At 39.8% G+C, this 22,461-nt stretch overlaps 1 protein-coding gene across 2 annotated transcripts in view; it reads left to right on the top strand.

The window, feature by feature from the left end:
• The window catches only part of TMEM245 (transmembrane protein 245), a 98,332-nt gene that overhangs the window by 65,504 nt on the left and 10,367 nt on the right, over nt 1–22,461 (top strand). For both annotated transcript variants that reach the window (XM_047067450.1, XM_047067449.1), the window contains exons 13-16: nt 42–187; nt 13,621–13,721; nt 15,834–16,008; nt 18,259–18,453. In XM_047067450.1, the coding sequence (XP_046923406.1) occupies nt 42–187; nt 13,621–13,721; nt 15,834–16,008; nt 18,259–18,453 (617 nt within the window). The remainder of the gene's footprint in view (nt 1–41; nt 188–13,620; nt 13,722–15,833; nt 16,009–18,258; nt 18,454–22,461) is intronic.

The following is a 22,461-nucleotide window of genomic DNA, read 5'->3' as shown; positions in this document are numbered from 1 at the left end:
CAAATGTGATTTTTTAGGAGATACTGTCCTTTGTTTTGCAGATAATTTTCCTGACCACACTGTTTTATCTATTAAGTTCCAGTGATGAGTACTACAAGCCAGTGAAGTGGGTGATAAGCCTGACACCACTATCTCAGCCAGGTCCTTCTTCTAATATTATTGGCCAGTCTGTGGAAGAAGCTATCAGGTAGGGATAAGATTTATGCTATTCTTATTTCCTTTAGACACTGCTTTCTGTGAGAAGCCTGTTTTCAGTCTTGAGCCTTTCTAATAATCAGTGCAAAACCAGTGATGGACCCTGGTATTTTCAAAATTTTTAATTTCCTTTTGAGAGAATAATGTGAGCAGCGCAAGTTTCGATAAGAAGAAAAATTCAGTTTCGGTATCCTGCTGTCAGCCCTGTGAGCTACAGCCCCCTCACCCCGTGCAGGCTCTTGCTCCCGCTGCAGCTCATGTCGCTTGCTGGGGAGAAACCCCTCTTGTACCACGCATACACCTCCCCCTTCTCTTAGAGCTCAGGAACTGCGGCTTTGTCCCGGGAGAAGAATAAATGGTCTTTCTATTTCTTCCTCTCTCCCTCTGCAGCTGGGCTCTGTGCCCTTTGCGTGAAGTTAGCCTGGAAACTGGAAATGCAAAGATTTTGGTTATTTTTAAGTCATGGGCTGGATGTGCATCACAGGTTCTGGCCAGAAACTTCCCATGTCTTCTGGGGTCCATGTATTGCAGGTTGGGCTTTTGAATGAGATGATTCCTCAACTTTTTTTTCTTCATACGCTCTTTCCAAGTCACTGGCTTCTGCCCTCCTTTTTCCTCTTTGTCATTTCAGGTAGGGAAAGGCCTTTTGCAGCTCAAACCTAGCTCTGCTCCTTCCCTACCCTTTCCTCTTATTGCTTGGGACTTGTTAGAGTTCTACTACATTTTTACTGCTTATGAATAGCTATACCCAAATTAAATCCTCATATCATCTGTTAGAGTTTCTTTTTGTAATAAGTTGTTAGCCAGGTGTTCTTAAACTTATTTTGAATAGTTCATTGGTTGGCATTTATGTTTCCACTTATTTTTAAGAAATAGCATTGCTTGGGGGCACCTGGGAGGCTCAGTCGGTCGGTTAAGCATCCAACTCTTGATCTCCGCTGAGCTCATGATCTCACAGTTTGAGTTTGAGCCCTTCATCAGGCTCTGCACTGACAGTGTGGAGTCTGGTTGGGATTCCCTGTCTCCCTCACTCTCTGCCCCTCCTCTGCTCTCTTGTGTGTGCTAACTCTCTCTCTCTCTCAAGAATAAATAAAATAAAACATGAAAAAATTATTATAAAAAATAGCATTGCTTTGAACTAGTCTTCCACAGAAATCTTGATTTGACTGGATAATTCTCTCTGACTGATCTTGGCTTATTTCTTCATTGTGTTTATTTAATAACTGGTTGAGGATACCATTTTGGTCTCTGAAAAACCTTAGTTACATTCAAATAACACACATGTTCTTGAAATATATTCTTCCTAGAAAGTTTGCTGGGTTTTCTTTCTTTTTCCTACTAGCAAGGCCTGGGTAAAGTCTTCAATATCTTGCTTCCTTTGTTAGCCATCAGGTAGAATTTTAAAAATGCCCTTATCCTCTCTGGTGCTCTTGGGTATCCACATGGGGCCATCTATGTAAAGATTCCAAGTTTGGGAGTGCATCATCTACTGTAACAGTTTTCAGGGTGAAGCTATCTTCGGGGAAGTCACTTGCTGGCTTTAGCATTCCTTTTAAGCCTGCACGACCATTGGTTATCATCTTTATTGAGTAAATAAAATGCTGAAAACTCTTAGCAATAAATTCACGTTAGTTTAAGTGACATCTGTCTGGCTTAAAGAAGTTTGTGTAAATAACTCGACCAGAAAGAAAAATAACCTTCAATCTTCCCAGTAGGATGAAACTAGTGAATCAACCCTATCAAAGGCTGACAGAATCCTTTCAGTCAGTGTAACTTAAGCCAAGCCTTACAGAAAAATATCTACCTTGTCCCATTAAGAACTTCAAGAAAGCTGATACTTCATTTTCCTGAAGTAATCTTTATTAGCACTGACTGTTATTCTCACAAAAGCTTTTCTGTTTTTAAATCACAGTTCTTGAGTTTTCTCTTGTTCAGCTTTCTTAGAGTGAACCGCTGGTCAACTGTCCTCTGTCTGTCTGGCATTGAGTCACTTTTGTTTTCATACAAATATGCCAACTCCTTTGTTTTAAACTTAATACTTTAATGTCATCATTGCTTGGAGTTGGTAAGCGGAGCTGTGACTTGCATGTCGGTCCAGCTGATTGAAAGCACATATCCTTCCGGTATACCACAATGCCTTCTTCCAGGAGGAGCTGGTTGAGGCAGAAGATGATGACTTAACTTTGTGGTACTGGTAAGACTGTTTAAATAGTCACATGAGGCTGGCGGCTAAAAATTCAGGTCTTTGGCCCACAAGGGCATTTGAGGTTAGAAAGAGTGTGGTCATCTACAGAGATAAGAAATAAATGCCTTTTTACAAATTAGATTTGCCTTATTTTCTTGGGATTGTACAGACTAAGTATGCACTGTAACAGTAGCCCATGTCTTGGTTCCAAAGCATACTAGTACAAAACCCATTTATTTTATCATGTCTTTTTTTAATTTTTTAATTTTTTTTTTAATGTTTTATTTATTTTTGAGACAGGGAGAGAAGAGCATGAACAGGGGAGGGTCAGAGAGAGGGAGACACAGAATCTGAAACAGGCTCCAGGCTCTGAGCTGTCAGCACAGAGCCCGACATGGGGCTCGAACTCACGGACCGCGAGATCATGACCTGAGCCGAAGTCGGCCACTTAACTGACTGAGCCACCCAGGCTCCCCATGTTTTATCATGTTTTTAATATAGGAAAAAGTTTAAACCCTCAGTACCAGAACTGTAATCTTAATGGCTCTCAAAATTGAAAACTACAGTACAGACTAGTTAATTTGTCTGGCCCATTTGTGTAACCACGGCTATATCAAGTTATGTGAATTAAAGATTATAACTCCAGACGATTTTTAGCAGTCTCCGTGCTTATTGTCTCTTTCTTTCCTGGGTCAAATGCAAGACCTGGAATGTACAGGTTTTAAAGAGATGCCTCTGTAGAACCTTCTCACATATGTAAGATAATAGTAAGTTCTAGTTTTAAGAGCTCTTGTCACATTTTTCATTCTAAAGGATTGTGTTCAAGATGGAATATGTTTCTTCACGGACAAAGATTTTAAGAGGAAAAATATTAAACAAGTGTTTATGAAAATGTTATTATACGGTCCTCAGAGGGCACTTCAGTCTACAAATTATCAGTGATCTCAGATTTTATAAAGATCAATCATTAGTCATCATCAGTGTTGCAGTCAAGTGGAAATCGTTCAACTCATTTTATATGACCCATCAATAAGTTAAAAGTGGAATTGAAATTGGGAGTTAACTGCATGACCAGGCAGTGGCAGTGTCTTGGCTTTTGAAGCTTTGCCTTATGAAATATGTGGCTACTTGATGATCACCGTCTCGTTGAATTGTTGAACCTCAGGATTCTCAGATCTGAATAAGTGTTCTTCTAAATTGAATACGTTTGTGTGTTCATTTGGGTTTTCGTTTCATGAATTTTTCAGTTAGTGGCATGCATCCCCTACCCCCAAACCATTTTTGTCCCTTTAGAGCATGTCGTGTCCTGAATGTTTGCATCACATCCTTCTTCCCCGATGCTCCCATTCTGCTTGCTCTGGTGGAGATATTGCACATTACTAAGTTGCATGTTGTCACGGCCTCAGTGCAATTTAGTGTGTGTGATATTTTCACATGAGTGCATGCACACGGGTATGGCTCTTGCTTGTGGGATTACAGGTTTTCAGTGCCAGTGGGTGGGAGTCTTACTTATGAATTAGATGGGAGAATGTATGTACTGAGTTTTTTTTTTAATTTGGAAAATGAATGTACTTTTCACCTCTATCCCTCCAACTATGGAGAATTAAAGGTATTGGGTAAAAAAAAAAAAAAATCAGTGCTGATCATTCAGTAATTCCGTATTTCCATTTTCGACTTTAAACAAATATTCGTTGCAAAGAAATTCTCATGAATCTAAGGTTATAAACATTTGTTTAAATTAAAATGTGTAAGGAAGAGTTTAAAGCTGTAAGAGTGTATTTTCATTTATTCAAAGAGATAGCTCTCCTAACACTGGAATAGAGTGACACAATCTCTTATGCATATTTGGGAAAATCATATTAGCTGGAGTTCTTCAATAATAACCAACTCAGTAAAAAGAATGCCTTTTTAACCTACTTGATTAAAGATTGGTCTAATAATTCTAAACCTTTACATCAAGTTTCCAAGGGAATGACCTTAAGAAACTTTGTCTTGTATTTAGTTTCTCATTGTGATGCTTTAAAGAATTGCTAAATTAATTTTAATAGCCTTATAATAGAACTAGTGTTGAGATACAAATGTTTGCTATTTGCCTATATACTGTTCACTTTTTAATTAGAGTAAGCATCCATTATCAGCAGGCACTGTCAAAGACACAAAACCATGTAGTAATGATATAAAAACATTGAATTAATATTTCTACTGCCAAGGATTCCAGATGATTTAATGTGATGCCACTGTTGTACCCTTCTGTGTGTGACTGTGACTCACTGTTTTTCCCAGTGGGGATGGAAGGTTTCCGCAGAAGCGGCTTCTCCCTGTGCTTCTCAGCAGCATGCTAGGTCTGTGCGTACAGCGTGACCTTCCCTTCTGGAACAGGGAAATCCAGTGTCAACCAGGTTTCTGTGCTTTTTACTGTGTGGAGCTGGGTCTCTGGGACAGATGAGCCCGGAAAGGAAGGGAGATGTAACTTCAAGAGAGGTTAGGTAGTAATGAAAAGAGCTGGGGGGTACTATGTACGATTGGTAATTTTATATGCTGTGTTTCTGGAAGCCGGCCTGCCCTCTCTACTACCTGGCCTTCTCTTGAGGGGCAGTACAGAACATTGGTAAGGTGATGCTTGTTGTTGTTGCCTGAGGGAACAATAATCTGATAGCCTTCCTAGTTGACCTTTAGAAAGAAAAGAGGGCAGAACCAGTGTAATGAAATGTTGGGAGCAGGCAGTATTTGATTTTGGATTCTTTCCTTTCTTTCCTTCTTACTTAGACACGTGAACGCTACCTGTCTATTGGTTTAGAGTCCTGTATCCTCTGAGGGCATAGAGCTCCTTGACTGTGGCTTATCATTCTCCCCAACCCCCTCCTTGCTTCAAATCGCGTTCCAGCAAAAGCAGATCATCTGATCAAATCCTGGGTTGTCTGGCCAGTTTTCTCCTTTTAGAAAAGTAACAACAAACCCATTTTTCTTTTCTTTTTTTTAAGCTTCCTCGTCATCTCTCTTCCCAAGAACACCCCTTAGGTCAGAATTGAGAGTGGGCTAAGAGTTGAAGGAAAGTATTAGCAAACTTGTAAGAGTTAACAGTTTCATCTTAGAGTTTGTAAAGAGTGAGGAGAGAGCTGGTTAAGAACTAAATCTTAACCAGGCGCTAGAAACCAGTTCAAGCCCCTGGTGCAGAGAAGTTAGATATACAGTTGACTCCTGAATAATGTGGGGGTTAGGAGACACCAGCGCCCTACACTGCCAAAAATCCACATAGGACTTTTGACTCTCCAGAAAGTTAACTGCTAATAGCTTACTGTTGACTAGAAACCTTACTTATAAGCAGTCAGTTAAAGCATACTTTGTATGTTGTTCTTATTGTATACTGTATTCTTAGTTTAGTAAGCCAGAGAAAAGAATGTTATTAAGAGAATCATAAGAGAAAATACATTTTTTTAAGTTTACTTATTTTGAGAGAGAGAGAGAGAGAGAGAGAGAGACAGTGTGAGTCGGGGAGGGGCAGAGAGAGGGAGAGAGAGGGAATCCCAAGCAGGCTCCATGCTGCCAGCACAGAGCCTGATGTGGGGCTTGAACCCACAAAGCTGTCAGATCATGACCTGAACCCAAACCAAGAGTTGGATGCTTAACTGACTGAGCCACCCAGGTGCCCTGAAAATACATTTTCAATACCGTATCAAAAAAAAAAAAAAAAAATCCATATGTAAGTGGACTAGTGTAGTTCAAATGTGTTGTTTAAGGATCAGTCATACAGTTGTATAAACGAGGCATGGACACACATCTTTAGTACCGTACAGTATAAATGCACAATAGTGTTTATTAGGGGAAAACTTAGACAAAGACTGATTGTGAATGAATTTGGAATTTTTATTCACAGAGAGGTATGTTTAGGGACCCCCGTTGGATTGGATGCCCTGTAGCCTGCCTTCCAGTTGAAGGGAACCCTGCCCTTTATGGCTCTGTGTATAATAGATAGGACTGTCTAACGGTGGAAGCTTTCTGAATGAGGATGCAACCTTGTTAGAAAGCAGGGAGCTTCCACCTCTGTGGCTGGTGTCAGTCCCATCCCTTGAGCTACATCAGACCTGCTAAGCCAGCTCAACTGAGCCACCAAAACATGGGAAGAAAAGAGCATCTAGTGTCTTCTGAATTTGATTCTGTTAAATTGCTGAGCGCTGGGAAAGCCTGGAGATGCAGTTGGAGAATAATGCCAATGAGTTTTGAAGAATCACTGGAAAAAAAGAGGTCCCAGAAGACTGAGCACAGGCAAACACTCTATTCAAGAGAGAGGATTGAAGTAGACAGTAGAGGAAGACTAATGTTACATACCTATTATAGCCTGATGAATTTGATGCAGATTGTCCTGTAAATTTCCATAGTAGATGCTTGATCATATGGTTGTGAATAGTTACAAAGGGAAGGGTAATTTCCAGTGGCACCATGCATTCACCTGGCACGGGTCATATGTAACCACCCTTAGAAAAATGCCACAAGCCAGAGCTTTTGTGATTTTTACAAGAGATCTGGTGAAGTACATCATAGTGTCTTTCCTGGATGGCAAGATAGAAGAATGCTTACTGAATTTGAATATCTAAAAAGTGTTGATTAATGGATTGACATCATTGAGTGAATGAAATGAGAGAATGATCTTTCATTGATATGATTATAAGGAATAAATATGCCTGCATTGATTAAACTAGTGATTTCTGGTAACCCGTTCAAACTGTACTGTGTATGCCATTAATTATGTGTCAAATGAAGTTGTGTTAGATTATGAAAATGAACAATCCCCAGTCTCTGAATTTCAGGTTCCAAAGAACCTGAGAGATGAGTGATTATACACTCAGTATTTGGGATTTTTGCTCCGGTAGCTTCATCGGTACCTTATAATTTAAAAAACTTAAGTCTAAAACTTTGTGGTATGCTACTTTCACTCTCAGCTTTGCCGTACCCTGCACCCCTTTAGCACATAGCAAGATTGGTTTTCTTCCAAAAACCACCAGGAGAAAAGAGAAAGTTACCACGTGCGTTATTTTTAGCCTTACTACAGTGCTACCTGGTAATAGTGACGCAATTCTCTGAAAGCACCAACTTAATTGCATGCTTACTGTGCAACAGTCACTAAGCTTACCACTTGAGTTGCAGTGTTAATGTCCATCATACTGTTATGAAGTAAATGCTTGCCGTAATGCCAACATTATGAAGTTAAATGTTTCTATTTGACAGTTAGGAAGAGTGAAGCTCAGAGAAGTTGTACAGTTTTGAAGATCATGCCACACTAATCAGTGATAGAATGGGATTCCAGAGCAGTGGGTGACAGAGCCAGAGCTCTTGTGGCCCTGTTGCCCTGTTCTTCCTGCCGAATCCATGTCCTGTTTGCCTTCACTAACGTTTCTCATTTATGAGTGCGTTCTTGACTGTTTGCTTCCTCAACACTCTTACGTTTCATTCATATGTTCCTTCTGTGAGCGGTCTCCTAACCTCCAGGCCAATGGCCTTCACTTCTGTCCCTTCTTTTGTCCATCCTCTACACTGACATATGCTGAGTACCCACTGTGCCAAACCCTGACTTACACATTTTGCATGTATTATTTCATTGATCCCCTGTCTGGTCCCCTCATTCACCCAGGAAAGAGTCCGTTGGTCAGAAATCAAGAAAATCTTTTAAACTGGGAGTGTAGTTCATGTTTTTTTTTTTTTTTAATGAAGGCTGGAAAAAGAATAAAAAATGAGGGCCTGAGTTATTCTCAAGTGAAAAGGCAATAACGACCCTCTTGAAATTGTTGGATCTGTGCACTAGATCACTCGGATGTACTAGCTCCCACGATAGGCATCCACCTGACTAAAAGCCAGTGCGTTGGGTGCGGAGTGGGTCATAGAGTTCTACGTAGCGTTGCACCAGCAAGGCACAGACACACACATTGTGGCCGCCACATGTGGCCTGTTGCATCTTTCATTGCTGCTGTGTTCCTCTCCCCTTTCCCCATGTTCTACTTCTATTTTCCAGAACGTTTCACTCTAATACGGTGATTAGGACCCCAGTTTGCCTTGGGATGGGTATACTGAGCCTTAGTCCCCTTTTGGAAGTGGTCAGCTAGGATAGCCACTATCGAATAATGGCCCTGGCCAGAGCCAGATGCAGGTGTCATGCAGCTGCCCAGGCTTCTCTTGGTGGTCTCTTGGCCTTGAGGACAATTAAGTACATGTTTGGCCTGCAGGTGAATATCTTCGTAATATAGAATAGGAATCTGGATACCAAAAATACATCTTCATCCAACATCTTGATCTTTAGTGAGTTGGGTGACTGGATTTGGAGTTAGTGTACCAGAGTGATCTAGTACACCGATCCAACAATTCCCAGAAGAGTTTTCTCGCCTTTTAATTTTTTTTTTTCAACGTTTATTTATTTTTGGGACAGAGAGAGACAGAGCATGAACGGGGGAGGGGCAGAGAGAGAGGGAGACACAGAATCGGAAACAGGCTCCAGGCTCTGAGCCATCAGCCCAGAGCCTGACGCGGGGCTCGAACTCACAGACCGCGAGATCGTGACCTGGCTGAAGTCGGACGCTTAACCGACTGCGCCACCCAGGCGCCCCTTTTTTAATTTTTTTTTTTCAACGTTTATTTATCTCGCCTTTTAACTGTGACTGGCTCAGTACCATTCCTCCCACCCTCACCCTCATTTTGAACTTTCTTCTTCTTTTTCTTTTTTAGAGAAAAGATTTTAACAGATTTACCTGATTTTTGACCAAGAGTCAGTCTCTCTCTCTCTCTCTCTTTTTAAAGTTTATTTGAGAGAGAGAGAGAGTGTGCACAAATGGGGAAGGGAGCAGAGGGAGAAAGAAAGAATGAATCCCAAGCAGGCTCCTTGTAGAGCCTGACATGGTGCCCAAACCCACAAACTGTGAGATCATGACCTGAGCCAAAACCAAGAGTCGAATGTTTAACTGACTGAGCCACCCAAGTGCCCCAAGCGTCTCTTTTCCGGATGAATCAGAGGCACCAGCAAGGAGTCAATGGAACGACATAGACAAAGCATGTAATGCAGTGCTTGGCTCATACTGGATTGTGTTAGTTTCTGATTGTAGCTCTAACATTACCATAAGCTTAGTGGCTTAAACCACATAGATTTTTTTTTATCTGACAGTTCTAGAGGTCAGAAGGCCTAAAATTAGACTGTCAGCAGGCCTGCGTTCTTTCTGGAAGCTTTATGGGAGAATCGGTTTCCTTGCCCTTTCCAGCCTCTGGAGGCTGCCTGCATTCCTTGGCTTGTGGTCCTTCATGTTCAAAGCTGGCAATGTAGTGTCTTCAAATGTCTCCTTCTCTCTGACCTCTGCTTTTGTCCTCATGTCTCCTTCTGTAACTCTGACTCTCCTACATCCCTCTTTTTATAATTTTTTTTTTTTACTGAGATAAAATGCATACACATGAAATTCACCATTTTAACCATTTTAAAGTGTACAATTCAGTGGTTTTAATATATTCACAATTTGTGCATCCATCACCTCTGTCTTATATCAGCCACCTCCCTCTTATCAGGACTTCTGTAATTACATTGTGCCAATCCAGTAATCCAGGATAATCGCCTTGATCTCACAATGCTTACTTAGCTCAGTCACATCTGCAAAGTCCCATTTGCCAAATAAGGTAACATATTCATAGGGCCTGGGCATGGATATAGACATTTTTGTGGGGCTGTTACTCAGTTTACCACATGGGGTACTTAGCAAACATTAGTGTCTGTTGACCTTACCTTCTTATTTCAGGAACACTCAGCTCTTGCACTACAACTTTCTAGAGTCTTCATCATCAGAATACTCTGAGCATCAATGAAACATACTGATCTCAAGAAATAGTAAATACCATCGCACCAAAAATAGTTACTGTTTATTGGGCACCTAGTGTACCACTGGGTCACTTAGTAGGGGCTTCAGATGCATTGTCATTTAGCTTTTCACGAGCTGAATTGCTCTTTCTGCCAGTATCCACCCCCATAATACTATAAATATTAAATTTAGCCTCACATCTTGGGGAGATGTGGTGTAATACAGCAGGCAGTGACTTCTGGCTGATTGTCCACGGACTCTACACTTTCTTTGAATTGAGAGATGAAAGGAATTGCTGGTGTTTCTTATAAAATTAAAACATACCGTATGACCCAGCATCTCCATTCCTAGGTATTTACTGAAACGCAATGAAGGTGTATGTCCATGCAAAGACTTCTGCTCAAGTGTTCATAGCAACATTATTCACAGTAGCTCCAAACTGGAAAAACCCAAATGTCCATCAGCTGGTGATTACATAATCTAATTGTGCTATATCCAAATAATGGACTACTCAGCAGTTAAAGAGGAACAAAGTGCTGATAACCATGTGGGTGAATCTCAAAATATTGAACGAGATTAAAGAAACCCAACACAAAAGCTACATAATGAAAGTGTGAATGTCCTTGACACTCCTGAACTATACACTTAAAAATGGTTAAATGGCAAATTGCTTGGTATGTATATTTTACCACAATTTTTTAAAAAGCTGCATAATGTGGGGTGCCTGGGTGGCTCAATCCATTAAGCGTCCAACTTCGACTCAGGTTATGATCTCCCCGGTTCGTGGGTTCTAGCCCCCGCGTCGGGCTCTGTGCTGACAGCTCAGAGCCTGGAGCCTGCTTTGGATTCTGTGTCTCCCTCTCTCTGCCCCTCCCCTGCTCATGCTCTGTCTCTCTCTGTCTGTCAAAAATAAATAAATGTTTAAAAAAATAAAAAAAACCTGCATAATGTATGATTATGTTCATATGAAATTCTAGAAAAGGCAAAACCATTGTGGCAGAAAGCATATCTAGTTGATGTCAGGGATCAGGATTCAGGGAGGGATAGACTGTCAAAGGGCACGAGGGAACGTTTTGGGGTGACAGAAGTGTTCTATATCTTGATTGTGATGATGGTTACACAACTGTACACATTTGCCAAAATTTGTTGAATTTTATTGTTTGTAAATTATAGTTCAGTAAAGCTGATTAAAAAAGAAAAAAATGCTAGGAATTTGATGGAGCTAAAAAAAATTCTGTCTACTAGTAAATTGTTAGGGGATTTTTCTTTGCTGTTTTCTAAAAACCTTGTGTACCAGATCATAAGTAATAAGATAGAGGGGAATGCCTTGCCTTTTCATCCTTCATTGGGTTACATGAAAATGTTTAGTAACTGTAAACAGCATGGGATGCATTTAGGATCCACAAAATTACTTGCGAGTTGCCTTAGTGAGAATGTTACAGCAATCAGTATTCCCAGAGGTAAAGAAGAAGGGAGATTGTGTGCTGTTTCCTAGAAGTGGTCCTTTTTGGATTGAGTTTTGCCTACGTGCCACCCAGAGGGGGAGATTCAGTTGCAATATTTTGTTGCACCTTTGATGTCAACTTCATTTTGGCTTAAGAGTTTTTGAATAACATGAGGTTGGTGAAAAAATTTTTGAATAACATTAAGGTTGGTGAAAACATCTATCTTCTGTCATTGACCTCCCCAGTTCTGTTCCAATTCTGTACTTTTTTTCCTTAGACATTATTCTTATTAATCTCCTTGGGGTATTTGACCTTAATATCATTCCCTCTTTCTCAAAAGCTTCTTTCTCCTTTGGTCTCTTGGAATACTACACTCTAGTGATTTTTCTCCCTACTGCAGAAGTGATTTCATGATCTCTTTGGCTGGTGTATTTTTGTCCTTAGGTCCCCTGTGGGAACGCAGCCCATTGCCCCATTTTTCTCCAGGTTTGCCCCTGGGGATATCTTCTCCTTTCCTACGATTCATCTCTTCTGGCACATCTCAAAGTTTTTGTCCCAAGTTCTCCATTGACTTTGTCTTTTATTTCCCGCTACCTCAAGGGTATTTTCATCATCCTTATTTCTTACCATTGCCCAAACCAAATGTATTCCCTTATCTCCCGTGTCTTCGCTCATTCTCGGCTTTTCCATGTCTTTGAGACACTGCCATTCTCTCCCCCTCAGGTTTAAAACCTGAAGCTCTGCTAGTTTCTCTTTTTCCTCCGTCTCCTATTCAGTTCAGATCTTTTCTGTTTCCTCTGGGCTCTCTCCCTTCCTCTCGGTCTTTTTGATACGACTTTAATCTGCATCTTTTTGTCAGAAGGCACATGGCAACCCCATATTCTTGAGTGAAAGCTGCTGGTCAGGATGACGAAGAAGGTTTCACAATTTGGGGAGCCACCGTGTCACCAAATCCATGTGTCAGAACCCTGTTACAATGACTGAATCACTAGGTTGGCTTTGCTCTTACAGCACATCTCTTGGAATGCTTTGGAAAAGCTTATTGTTTCCTTTTGTGTGTACAGTGTCCCCTTTGCTGCCACGTTCCCTGATTTTTTTAAATTATAGACAGCTTTTCCTTCTCTCATGAGTATATGACCCTGCTTCCCCTGTGCCCCCCAGAGTCCTGGTTTTGTAATTTTATGATACCTTTGGCATCATAAACTTATGGTTTGCTGCCTTTGTGTTCTCTCTGAGCAGTTCCTTATTACTCTTCACGCAACACTACCTTAATCTTCCAGCTGGAAACCAAAGCTGAAGCACCTGCAATTGCAGATTTTCATGTACTTTGTTCCTACTAATCACGAACTATGTGGATCTGTTTTTACCCCTTTTGTGTTTTCCTCTCTCATTTTACTTGGGAGGTAATAAGATTTTCTTTTTCTTCCATAAATTCTCTCCCAATAACCTGCATTCTTTGATAGCATTTGTAGAAGTTACTCTGTAGGCTTGGTTGCAGAGTTGAAGGAATGTGGGAAAACTTTGTTAATAAGAGAAGACCCGTGAAATGCAGGTTAAATTCTCTTGCACTTGTCTTCAAAGGGGAGGGTTGGCCACAGATTTCTTAGAGTTTATGTCCTCAGAAATAAGAGAGTCATACTTACTTTTTGTTTTCCATTTATTTTGGTGGTGGAAAATGTGCTTCAGAGGTGAAAAGTTGATTAATTATTTCAGCGAGCAGGGTATTTTAAGGTGTTTCATTTCAGTTATTTTTTTCATCAGAGAAATTTACTAAACTTGTTCTGGGGTTTCAAAATAAAGGCTTTATGTTTCTTTGAAATAAAATGCAAAGGGCATTCTCAGGCCATTGGAAAAATTGAAGTTGTTATCAGATTTGGAATGAAGTAGCCAGAGGCCTGGAACAACTTCCGTTTTTGCATCGCAATGTGATACTGTATTTATTTACTTTCCCTTTTATCTTTGGGTATTCTAGAGGGGTGTTTGATGCTTCCCTCAAAATGGCTGGCTTCTACGGATTGTACACTTGGCTGACTCATACTATATTTGGCATCAATATTGTCTTCATACCATCAGGTAACGATAGTATCCTAACTTCCCCTGTCCTCTATTTAAGGAAAATGAAGCCATTTTACGTACGTTGGGAAATGTCATCTTCCTCAAATTTAAAATACTAAATTTTGAGATGTAATCTAGTCTAGATTAGGGGCAGAAGTATGATTTGTAATGATTATTTATGCTGTATCTCCAGTAGCTAGAATGATACCCAGCACTTAGAAAGCACTGCATAAGGGGCACCTGGGTGGCTCAGTCGATTAAGCCTCTGACTTCAGCGCAGGTCATGATCTCACAGTCCGTCTTGAGTTCAAGCCCTGCATCGGGCTCTGTGCTGATAGCTGGGAGCCTGGAGCCTGCTTCAGATTCTGTGTCTCCCTCTCTTTCTGCCCCTCCCCTGCTTATGCTCTTTGTTCCAAAAATAAATAAAACTTTAAAAAACAGAAAGAAAGCACTGCAGAAGTACTTGATAAATGAGTGAATGTCCTAGCACTTAGCACAGCACACAGTACTCAGTAAATACTTGGGGGGCGCCTGGGTGGCGCAGTCGGTTAAGCGTCCGACTTCAGCCAGGTCACGATCTCGCAGTCTGTGAGTTCGAGCCCCGCGTCGGGCTCTGGGCTGATGGCTCAGAGCCTGGAGCCTGTTTCCGATTCTGTGTCTCCCTCTCTCTCTGCCCCTCCCTCGTTCATGCTCTGTCTCTCTCTGTCCCAAAAATAAATAAACGTTGAAAAAAAAATTAAAAAAAAAAAATTAAAAAAAAAAATACTTGGTACTCAGTAATAATTGGCACTCAGTAAATGTTTGAATTGAACTGATAGGGAGCAATGAGTTGGTCGAATAGCTCTGTTCCATGAAGGATACTGTCCCGGGGCAAGACAAATACCTCTGAGGGCACATAAGCTGTCTCCATACCTCTTAGGATCTATTCTGATAAGGCCCTCATTCCATAAGCACCTTGATGGTTCAATAACCATCTTTTACTTTTTCCTCTGCATTATTTCTGCTCCTCTCCTTCCACTTTTCCTTTATTTCTGTGGCTGCTTGTTTACCCTCTACCATTTCCCCCTTTTCTCCACACACTCTTCTTTACATCCCCAAGTTCATTCATGTTCTTTCCTACTTCAGTCTTGGCTAAGCCACTCTTTGACATGCAAGCAGCCTGACAACACATGGAGGTCATTGTTTTATAATGATCTGGTGAGGCAGGCAGGGTAGGTAGTGTTCCTGTTGTATAGGTGAGAAACCAAAAGTTTTCCAAGGTCACATACCTGGTTAGTGGTAGGACCAGAACTAGAATCCATATCTGCCTGACTTTTCCTCTGGAGGGAAACCAGATGAGAGAGAGTGGGCATACAACTCTGGAAGGGGGTGAACTTGAAGTAACCTCCTTCAACTAGCAGGGCTTTTGTTCTTGTTTTCGTTTAGATTACATTTCATTTTTATTAGAAGCAAGGTGAAGATTATACATTCCTCTCTGAGGTTTAGAAACTAATTTTTAATTTGCCTTTGGACCCCGTACAAATTTGGACCAATGCTTTACAGTTACATTATAGGACTGTATATGAACTAACCATTGATTCAGAATAACAACTGCAGGGGGCACCTGGGTGGCTCAGTCGGTTCAACATCTGACTCTTGATTTCAGCTCAGCTTAAGATCTCATGGTCATGAACTTGAGCCCCAACTTCGTGAAATCAAGCCTCACGTGGGGCTCCGTGCTAGGCATGGAGCCTGTGTAAGATTCTGTGTCTCCTGCCCTCTCTGTCCCTTTGCCCCTACCCTGCTCATGCATGTGCTCTTTCTCTTTCTCTCTCTCTCTCGGAGGAAAAAAAGAGACAACAACAACTGCAGGATACTAGAATTTTGTTGCTTAAGAAGAAACCCAGGATGTAGACACACACACTTCAGAAAGATTTTCAGCATCAGGTTTTAAGATATAAGGTATCAGACCTCCGTTTAACTAGCAGATTCAGTTACACAGGGCATTATCATGGGCTAAAATTTGAGTTTGTATTTATTTCCCTTGTTTTGGTGTAAACCTTTAAGTAGGAGGAACCAGTTGTGAGGTTCTGATGTTCTGTCACTCTTTTAATGTGGTGTTCAGTTGCTTTTCTTTCAATTTCTTATTAGCGTTAGCAGCAATCCTTGGAGCGGTGCCATTTCTGGGGACATACTGGGCGGCAATACCTGCCGTTCTAGACCTGTGGCTCACACAAGGCTTAGGGTGCAAAGCCATCTTACTGCTGGTTTTTCATCTCTTGCCAACATACTTTGTAGACACTGCCATCTACTCTGATATATCAGGGTAAGTACCCATAGAACTTCTCAAGTTGTTGGTGAATCCTATCCGGGGATTTATGTGACCTTTTTTTTAAGGAGAGTTGTTTGTTTTGTTTTGTTTTGTTTTTCTTTTGGGGATGGGAAAGGGGACACGTGGTAGGATTTTTCTGTGAAGTAGTCTGTCGTGATCCCACTGATAGAATCAAAATTTAATGTAATATAATTAATACCATTTTCAAGGTATGCTATTTTCTTATTACATAAGTATTTAAAATATGAGACCCTGGGTTAACACAAAATTATGTATAATCTTCTGTTTTAGTGACATTAATCTAGGAAAGAAATATTACTAGATGTACATAAATAGCTGTAAGTACAATAATGAATTAGTGGTTATTTTCAGAACTACTTTGCTCTTGGAGAAAAACATTATTAAATTGTATATCTGAGGATCCATGTGCAACCAAATCTCATCAGGTTAATGTCTGATAAGCAGAGTTCTCTTTACTTAAGATATTATAGTATGGTTCTATGATGAATACAGGTTAAATTTAAGACAGAATCCAAACACTGACCGTATAATAAATAAATAACCTGTTTTTATAGATTTTGGTACCTTTTTTCAAAATTGCACTAAGTAAATGAAGCCAATTCTCATTTAGTCATGTATCCATATTCTCATTGCTTGTTAGAATCTAGGATGTGACCACATGCTGAACTCTAATCAGCTACCCCAGTTCAGAATACGCGTACTGAAACTATCATAATAGGTAATATAGTAAATTTTCTGCAAGTAAAACTTACTGTCGCAGTAAGTGTTCATGGAAAGAGTGACCTTCAGTTAATTTGAAATTATATAGGGACAAATTGCTACCTTGTTTTCTCTCTAGTAAGTTAAGGCAGAAACAAATGGTATATAACTGAAGGCCTAGACTTCCCAAGCAAAAGGAAATCAACAACCGCATATGCCAGCCTTAGTGGCACTTTTATGTCCAAAACTTGAAAGAGAAAATGAAAGACCAAAGGAGGACATCAGAGTGTGGTTAACTAGTACTTAACAGTTGAAATTTAAACAGTAAGAGTAGTTATGTGATTTATGGTTAAATGATTTCATTTCTCTAAACTTTGCTATACATTTTTTATTGAGGTTTCTAGCTAGAATTTAATATTTATGTGATTTTATCTTAATAATACCTTATTTAACCAGCATCATCAGGAAATATTTTGTGTAAATTGCTTTAGTTTTTAAATAAAGGAAGCCTTAATTTAAAAGCTTCCACACTTTTTTCTTTTGTAACTGTTAAGCATTTTTGAGAGAAAAAGTTTTTGATGTATTATTTAGGGGAAAAGCTTACTTATGTAGCATATGTGGAATATTGCCCTAAAATTTTCCCCCCAATTTTTTTTGAATGAGGAAGATAGTTTATGAATATACTGTATTGGTTTTCTGAAGACTAGCTCACCTTAAATGTTATTTATTGAATTGTAACATAATTCAGAACAGAACATTATTCCAGAGTGTCAGCTATTTGCCCCTCAGTAAATTGTTCAAGTCATCTGTGTTTGAAAACTAGAAATAGAACATACCTTATTTCCAAGTCCTTCTTATGTCCGTGGTCATTTGTTACTGTTATCAGTATGCCATGCTGCTGTGATCTGCCTTACTGTATACCGCTTATGTAAGTGATACTGTGATAAGCTGGAAGGCAATTAGGACTCTCCTGTGAAATAGAATCTTGGGCTTTGTGACAGATAGTTTCCTCATGAGGCCTTTTAGCATTACCTGTGTTTAATAACTATTTTAGAAGGTTGCCCCAAGTCTAACTTACGCATATCGTGGGTGCTGTTATATTATCTTATAAAAAGCATAATTATTTGAATTACACACTGCATTGTGCCCACTTAACTATCCTTGATGGAAGTTAACTTAACAAGTGACTTAGCAACGATTCCTCAGTCAACACTCACCTAGGCCAGGCAGCTGTGTGAGGGGTGTAGGATACCTGTTAACAGTCTGACTTAACTCCTTCCATTGTGGGACCTTATAAAAAGGAAAACGTTGTACGTGTTACCTAGGTAAGAAAATGTTTGCCTCTCATTATTATTACAACCAATGTTTAGTTACCTGCACTGATGTACTCTAAATAAAACTGGTCATGCAATCAATGGCCTTATATGTTAGGAATGAACATTGTGTTAGAGATATGTTTCAGATTGACTCCAAAGTTTATGTGTGTAAAAAACCATGAGCTAACCTGTATGCTCTTTATTCCAGAGGTGGGCATCCTTACTTGACAGGCTTGGCAGTGGCTGGTGGGGCGTACTACTTAGGCCTGGAAGGAGCAATCATTGGGCCCATACTTCTCTGCATACTCGTGGTCGCTTCCAATATCTACAGTGCCATGCTAGTGAGTCCCACGAATTCAGTGCCCACGCCAAACCAGACCCCATGGCCTGCTCAGACTCAGCGGTGAGTTAAAGCAGAATGATCATGAATCGTGTGTGAAACTGAACTGTCCTGTCTCTATAGTTTTTCACCCCAATAGTCCGTCTACTATAGGTATTTCAGTGTGCATGCTTTGCTTAAGATTGTAGAAGACACTAAGGAAAGAGAAACCATTTGTTTGCAGACGTTTGGGTTTCAGATACCAGGAAAACTTAAAAACAAAATTGGGACAGAATGGTTCATGTCATGAAAGACCAAAAGTAGATTAAAAAATTAACAAACCCACTTGGACATGGTGTACCCGATTAAAAGAGAGTCAGGAAATAGGACAACCAAATGCAGTGCTGTAATCAATGGTAGGGCTTTGGATTAGTGATGGAGAGAATCTATAAAGAACATTTCTGGAACAATTGGAGAAATCTCAATATGAGCTATATATTAAACAGTATTATTGTATCAGTGTTTAATTTCATAGGGATGATTAATGACACTCTGGTTGTATAGCAGAATATCCTTAAGGGGTGAGATGTCAGGATGTCTGCAACTTATTTTCAAATAGTTCAGCCAACACTAATAGTAACTAGAACAACATGTTAACAATTGGTGAATCTAGATGAAGGATATATGGTTGCTAATTGCACCAGTCTTTTGATTTTTCTTTAGGTTTACACTTTTTCAAATTAAAAAGTTGGAGGGGCCCCCGGATGGCTCAGTCAGTTAAGCATCTGACTCTTGGTTTCAGCTTAGGATCTCATGGTTCGGAAGATTGAACCCCACATTGGGCTGTGTGCTGAAGATGCAAAGCCTACTTGGGATTCTCTCTCTCTGCCCTTCCCCTGCTCTATCTCAAAATAAATAAATAAACATTCACATTAAAAAGTTGGGGGAGAAGTTTTTGAGTGCACCAGTATGGAGTTATAACTTATTTTGCATGTACAGACAGACATTGAACTCATAATTGCTGTCTTCTGTCACCAACATACCTTAAGATAAATTATAATGTAATATAAATTGTAATTTAAAATTTTCCCCTGATTGTGTCAAAATTTAAAAAAAATTATTTTTAAAGTTTATTTTTATTTGAGAGACAAGCAGGGGAGGGGCAGAGAGAGGGGGAGAGAGAGAATCTCAAGCAGGCTCCGCGCTGTCAGCACAGAGCCCTACACTGGGGTCCTCATCTGACAAACTGAGATCACGACCTGAGCCAAGATCAAGAGTTGACAGTTAGCCAACTGAGCCACCCAGGCGTAATTAAAAAACAAAACAAAACAAAACAAAAACCTTTTTATTCAGGCATGTCTTACATGAGCTGAGATGCACATCTTAAATATACAACTTGATGGGATGATTTTTTCATATACGTATACCCATGTAAGCATGGGTATTAAGATATAGAGTATTAAAATATAGAGTATTAAGATACAGAGTATTTACTCCAAAAGCCTTCCCCATACACCCTCTCAGTCAGACCCCTTCTCTGCTTATAATCCCCTTCTCTGCTTATAATCTGACCACTACACCCTCTCAGTCAGACCCCTTCTCTGCTTATAATCTGACCACTGTCACCTTAGATTGGCTTTGCCTATTTTTGAACTTCACGTAAAAGGAGTCATGTCCTAAGTACTTGGGAGTCAGGCATCTTTTGCTCACCATTGTGTCTATGGCATCCACCCACATTGTTGCACGTCAAGGTCATTCTTTATTATTGCCACCTGGTATTCCAGTATACGAATAGACCACAATTTATTCATTGCGATATTGATGGACATTTGCGTAGCTTCCAGTTTCTATTCTGAACCTGTCTTGTAGTACGTGTGTTCTGATAGACATGTGTACTTCATTTGTGTATATACCAAGAAGAGGAAGGGCGAAGTGCACACCTGGTTTAACTTTAGTGAATACTTGTTAAGCAGTTTTTCTTTGTGTATGTACCAGAAATCACATGTTAACAACCGGAAGGTAAGGTAAACTTTTAACAGTGCAAAAAAGTAAGAAGTCTCAGAATAGAGGATTTTAACTTTTCAGAGACTACACTACATTGTCCTTCTTATTCTCAACTGGAAAATATTTTTTTCCTGCCATTAGGTGTTCTAGTGTAATTGAGGAGTCATTAACAAGTTGATTTTGAAAAAATATTTACTGAAACTATTTATCTTTTTATTTAAAATTCTTTAGAGACATGGTTCTGCTCATTTTGTGTTGTGTTGTATGTTGTGAAGAAGACGTGGTCCTTTAACTCAGAACAGGTAGAATATAGTTTCTGAATTAGACCCAGTTGGTTAGAGGGCCATTTTAGCTAATGCAAGGCACCTACTTGATGGCAGGGAAAAAATCCATTTCCTTAAAAAGAATAAAAGGAGAGGCACTTACGCAGTTGTAACAAAAGCCATTTTGAAGGTGGTGACACTATGATACCCATTTCTGCCTTTGCCTCTTACAGGCAAGTATGTGGATACCTGAGAAACCAGTGGACAGTTGATTGAAAGCAATAAAGAGCACATGATAACTGGAACCCTACTCCTTGGGTGTCCATACAAAAAACAGAGAGAACATTGGTTGATAAATATTTTGCTGTTATTTTATTTACTTATGTTTTTAAACTTGAGTAATTAAGTATATACAGTGTATACAGTGTAGTCTGGCTTTGGGAGTAGATTCCTGTGATTCATCACTTATATACAACACCTAGCGCTCATCCCAATGAGTGCCCTCCTCAATGCCCATCACCCATTTTCCCCACCCCCCCACCCTTAGTTCTCTGTATGTAATAGTCTCTTACGGTTTGCCTCCTCTCTGTAACTTACTTTTCTTTCCCTTCCCCTATGGTCTTCTGTTAAATTTGTCAAATTCCACATATGAGTGAAAACATAGGATGTATGTCTTTCTCTGACTGACTTATTTCACTTAGCATAATACCCTCCAGTTCCATCCATGTTGTTGCAAATGGCGAGATTTCATTCTCTTTCATTGCTGCGTAGTATTCCATTGTGTGTGTGTGTGTGTGTGTGTGTGTGTGTGTGTGTCTGTGTGCATGTGCACGCACACACATACACACTGCATCTTTAGAAAAAATTTTTTTTTACTGTTAATTTTTGAGAGACAAGTGTCACATCTTTTGAAAACAATTTTTTTAACGTTTTTTTTTTTATTTTTGAGAGACAAAGCGTGAGTGGGAGAGGGGCAGAGAGAGAGGGAGACACAGAATCCGAAGTAGGCTCCAGGCTCTGAGCTGTCAGCACAGAACCCGTTGTGGTACTCAAACCCATGAACCATTAGATCATGACCTGAGCCGAAGTCGGACGCTCAACTGACTGAGCCACCCAGGTGCCCCCACATCTTCTTTATTCATTCACCGGTTGATGGACATTTGGGTTTTGCTGTTATTTTAGAAAAACTTACAGTGATTCAAAGTTAGTAAAGCAGGAGTTGGTTCTTAAGGTGAAACAAAAGAAACTAATATAAATTCTTCCAGAGACAAATGACCTCTTTCCCCTTCTCCATTTTGAAGGCAGAATGTTGTCACTTAGGTGAAGTGGGGGTTGAAAAATATAGCGTGAGGGCTTTTATAGTCTTCATCTTTTTTTTTTCCCTTAGAAATTCTGTATACGTGTAGCTGAAAAGGTCAAAAATTTCTACAAAGCTTGTTGCGAAAAATATCCTTTGCCTTTTCCCTTTCCCTTCTTCTCTGAGAAGAACCACTTTTTGACTTTTTTGATTTGATTTTTTTCTCCATATCTTGAAATAGAATCTTTATTTCTTGATTTTTTTTCATGAATAGGCATTTTCTTTTTACTTCCCAGTTGGAAGGTGAAAAATTAGCTCTTTTACCACCACCCTCCCACTATTGAACCGTGATATTGGTTCAATCAGTATTTGGCCCTTAAATTATTCTGACCGTAAATTATATTCCTGTTTGAACCTTCTTGTATATTCTGTATTTCCTTACTTTATACAACTTTTTGCTTTTCTTTGCGTTATAAAGGTCCTGTTTTTTGTTGACTTTGTTTTCTGAGTACTCCTAACTAGCCTCAA

The sequence above is a fragment of the Lynx rufus genome, unplaced genomic scaffold (assembly GCF_022079265.1).
Source record: "Lynx rufus isolate CCGP_SWC_20201006 ecotype Redwood Valley unplaced genomic scaffold, mLynRuf1.p SCAF_10, whole genome shotgun sequence".
Taxonomy (NCBI): domain Eukaryota; kingdom Metazoa; phylum Chordata; class Mammalia; order Carnivora; family Felidae; genus Lynx; species Lynx rufus.
This window is presented reverse-complemented; position numbering and strand designations above follow the sequence as displayed.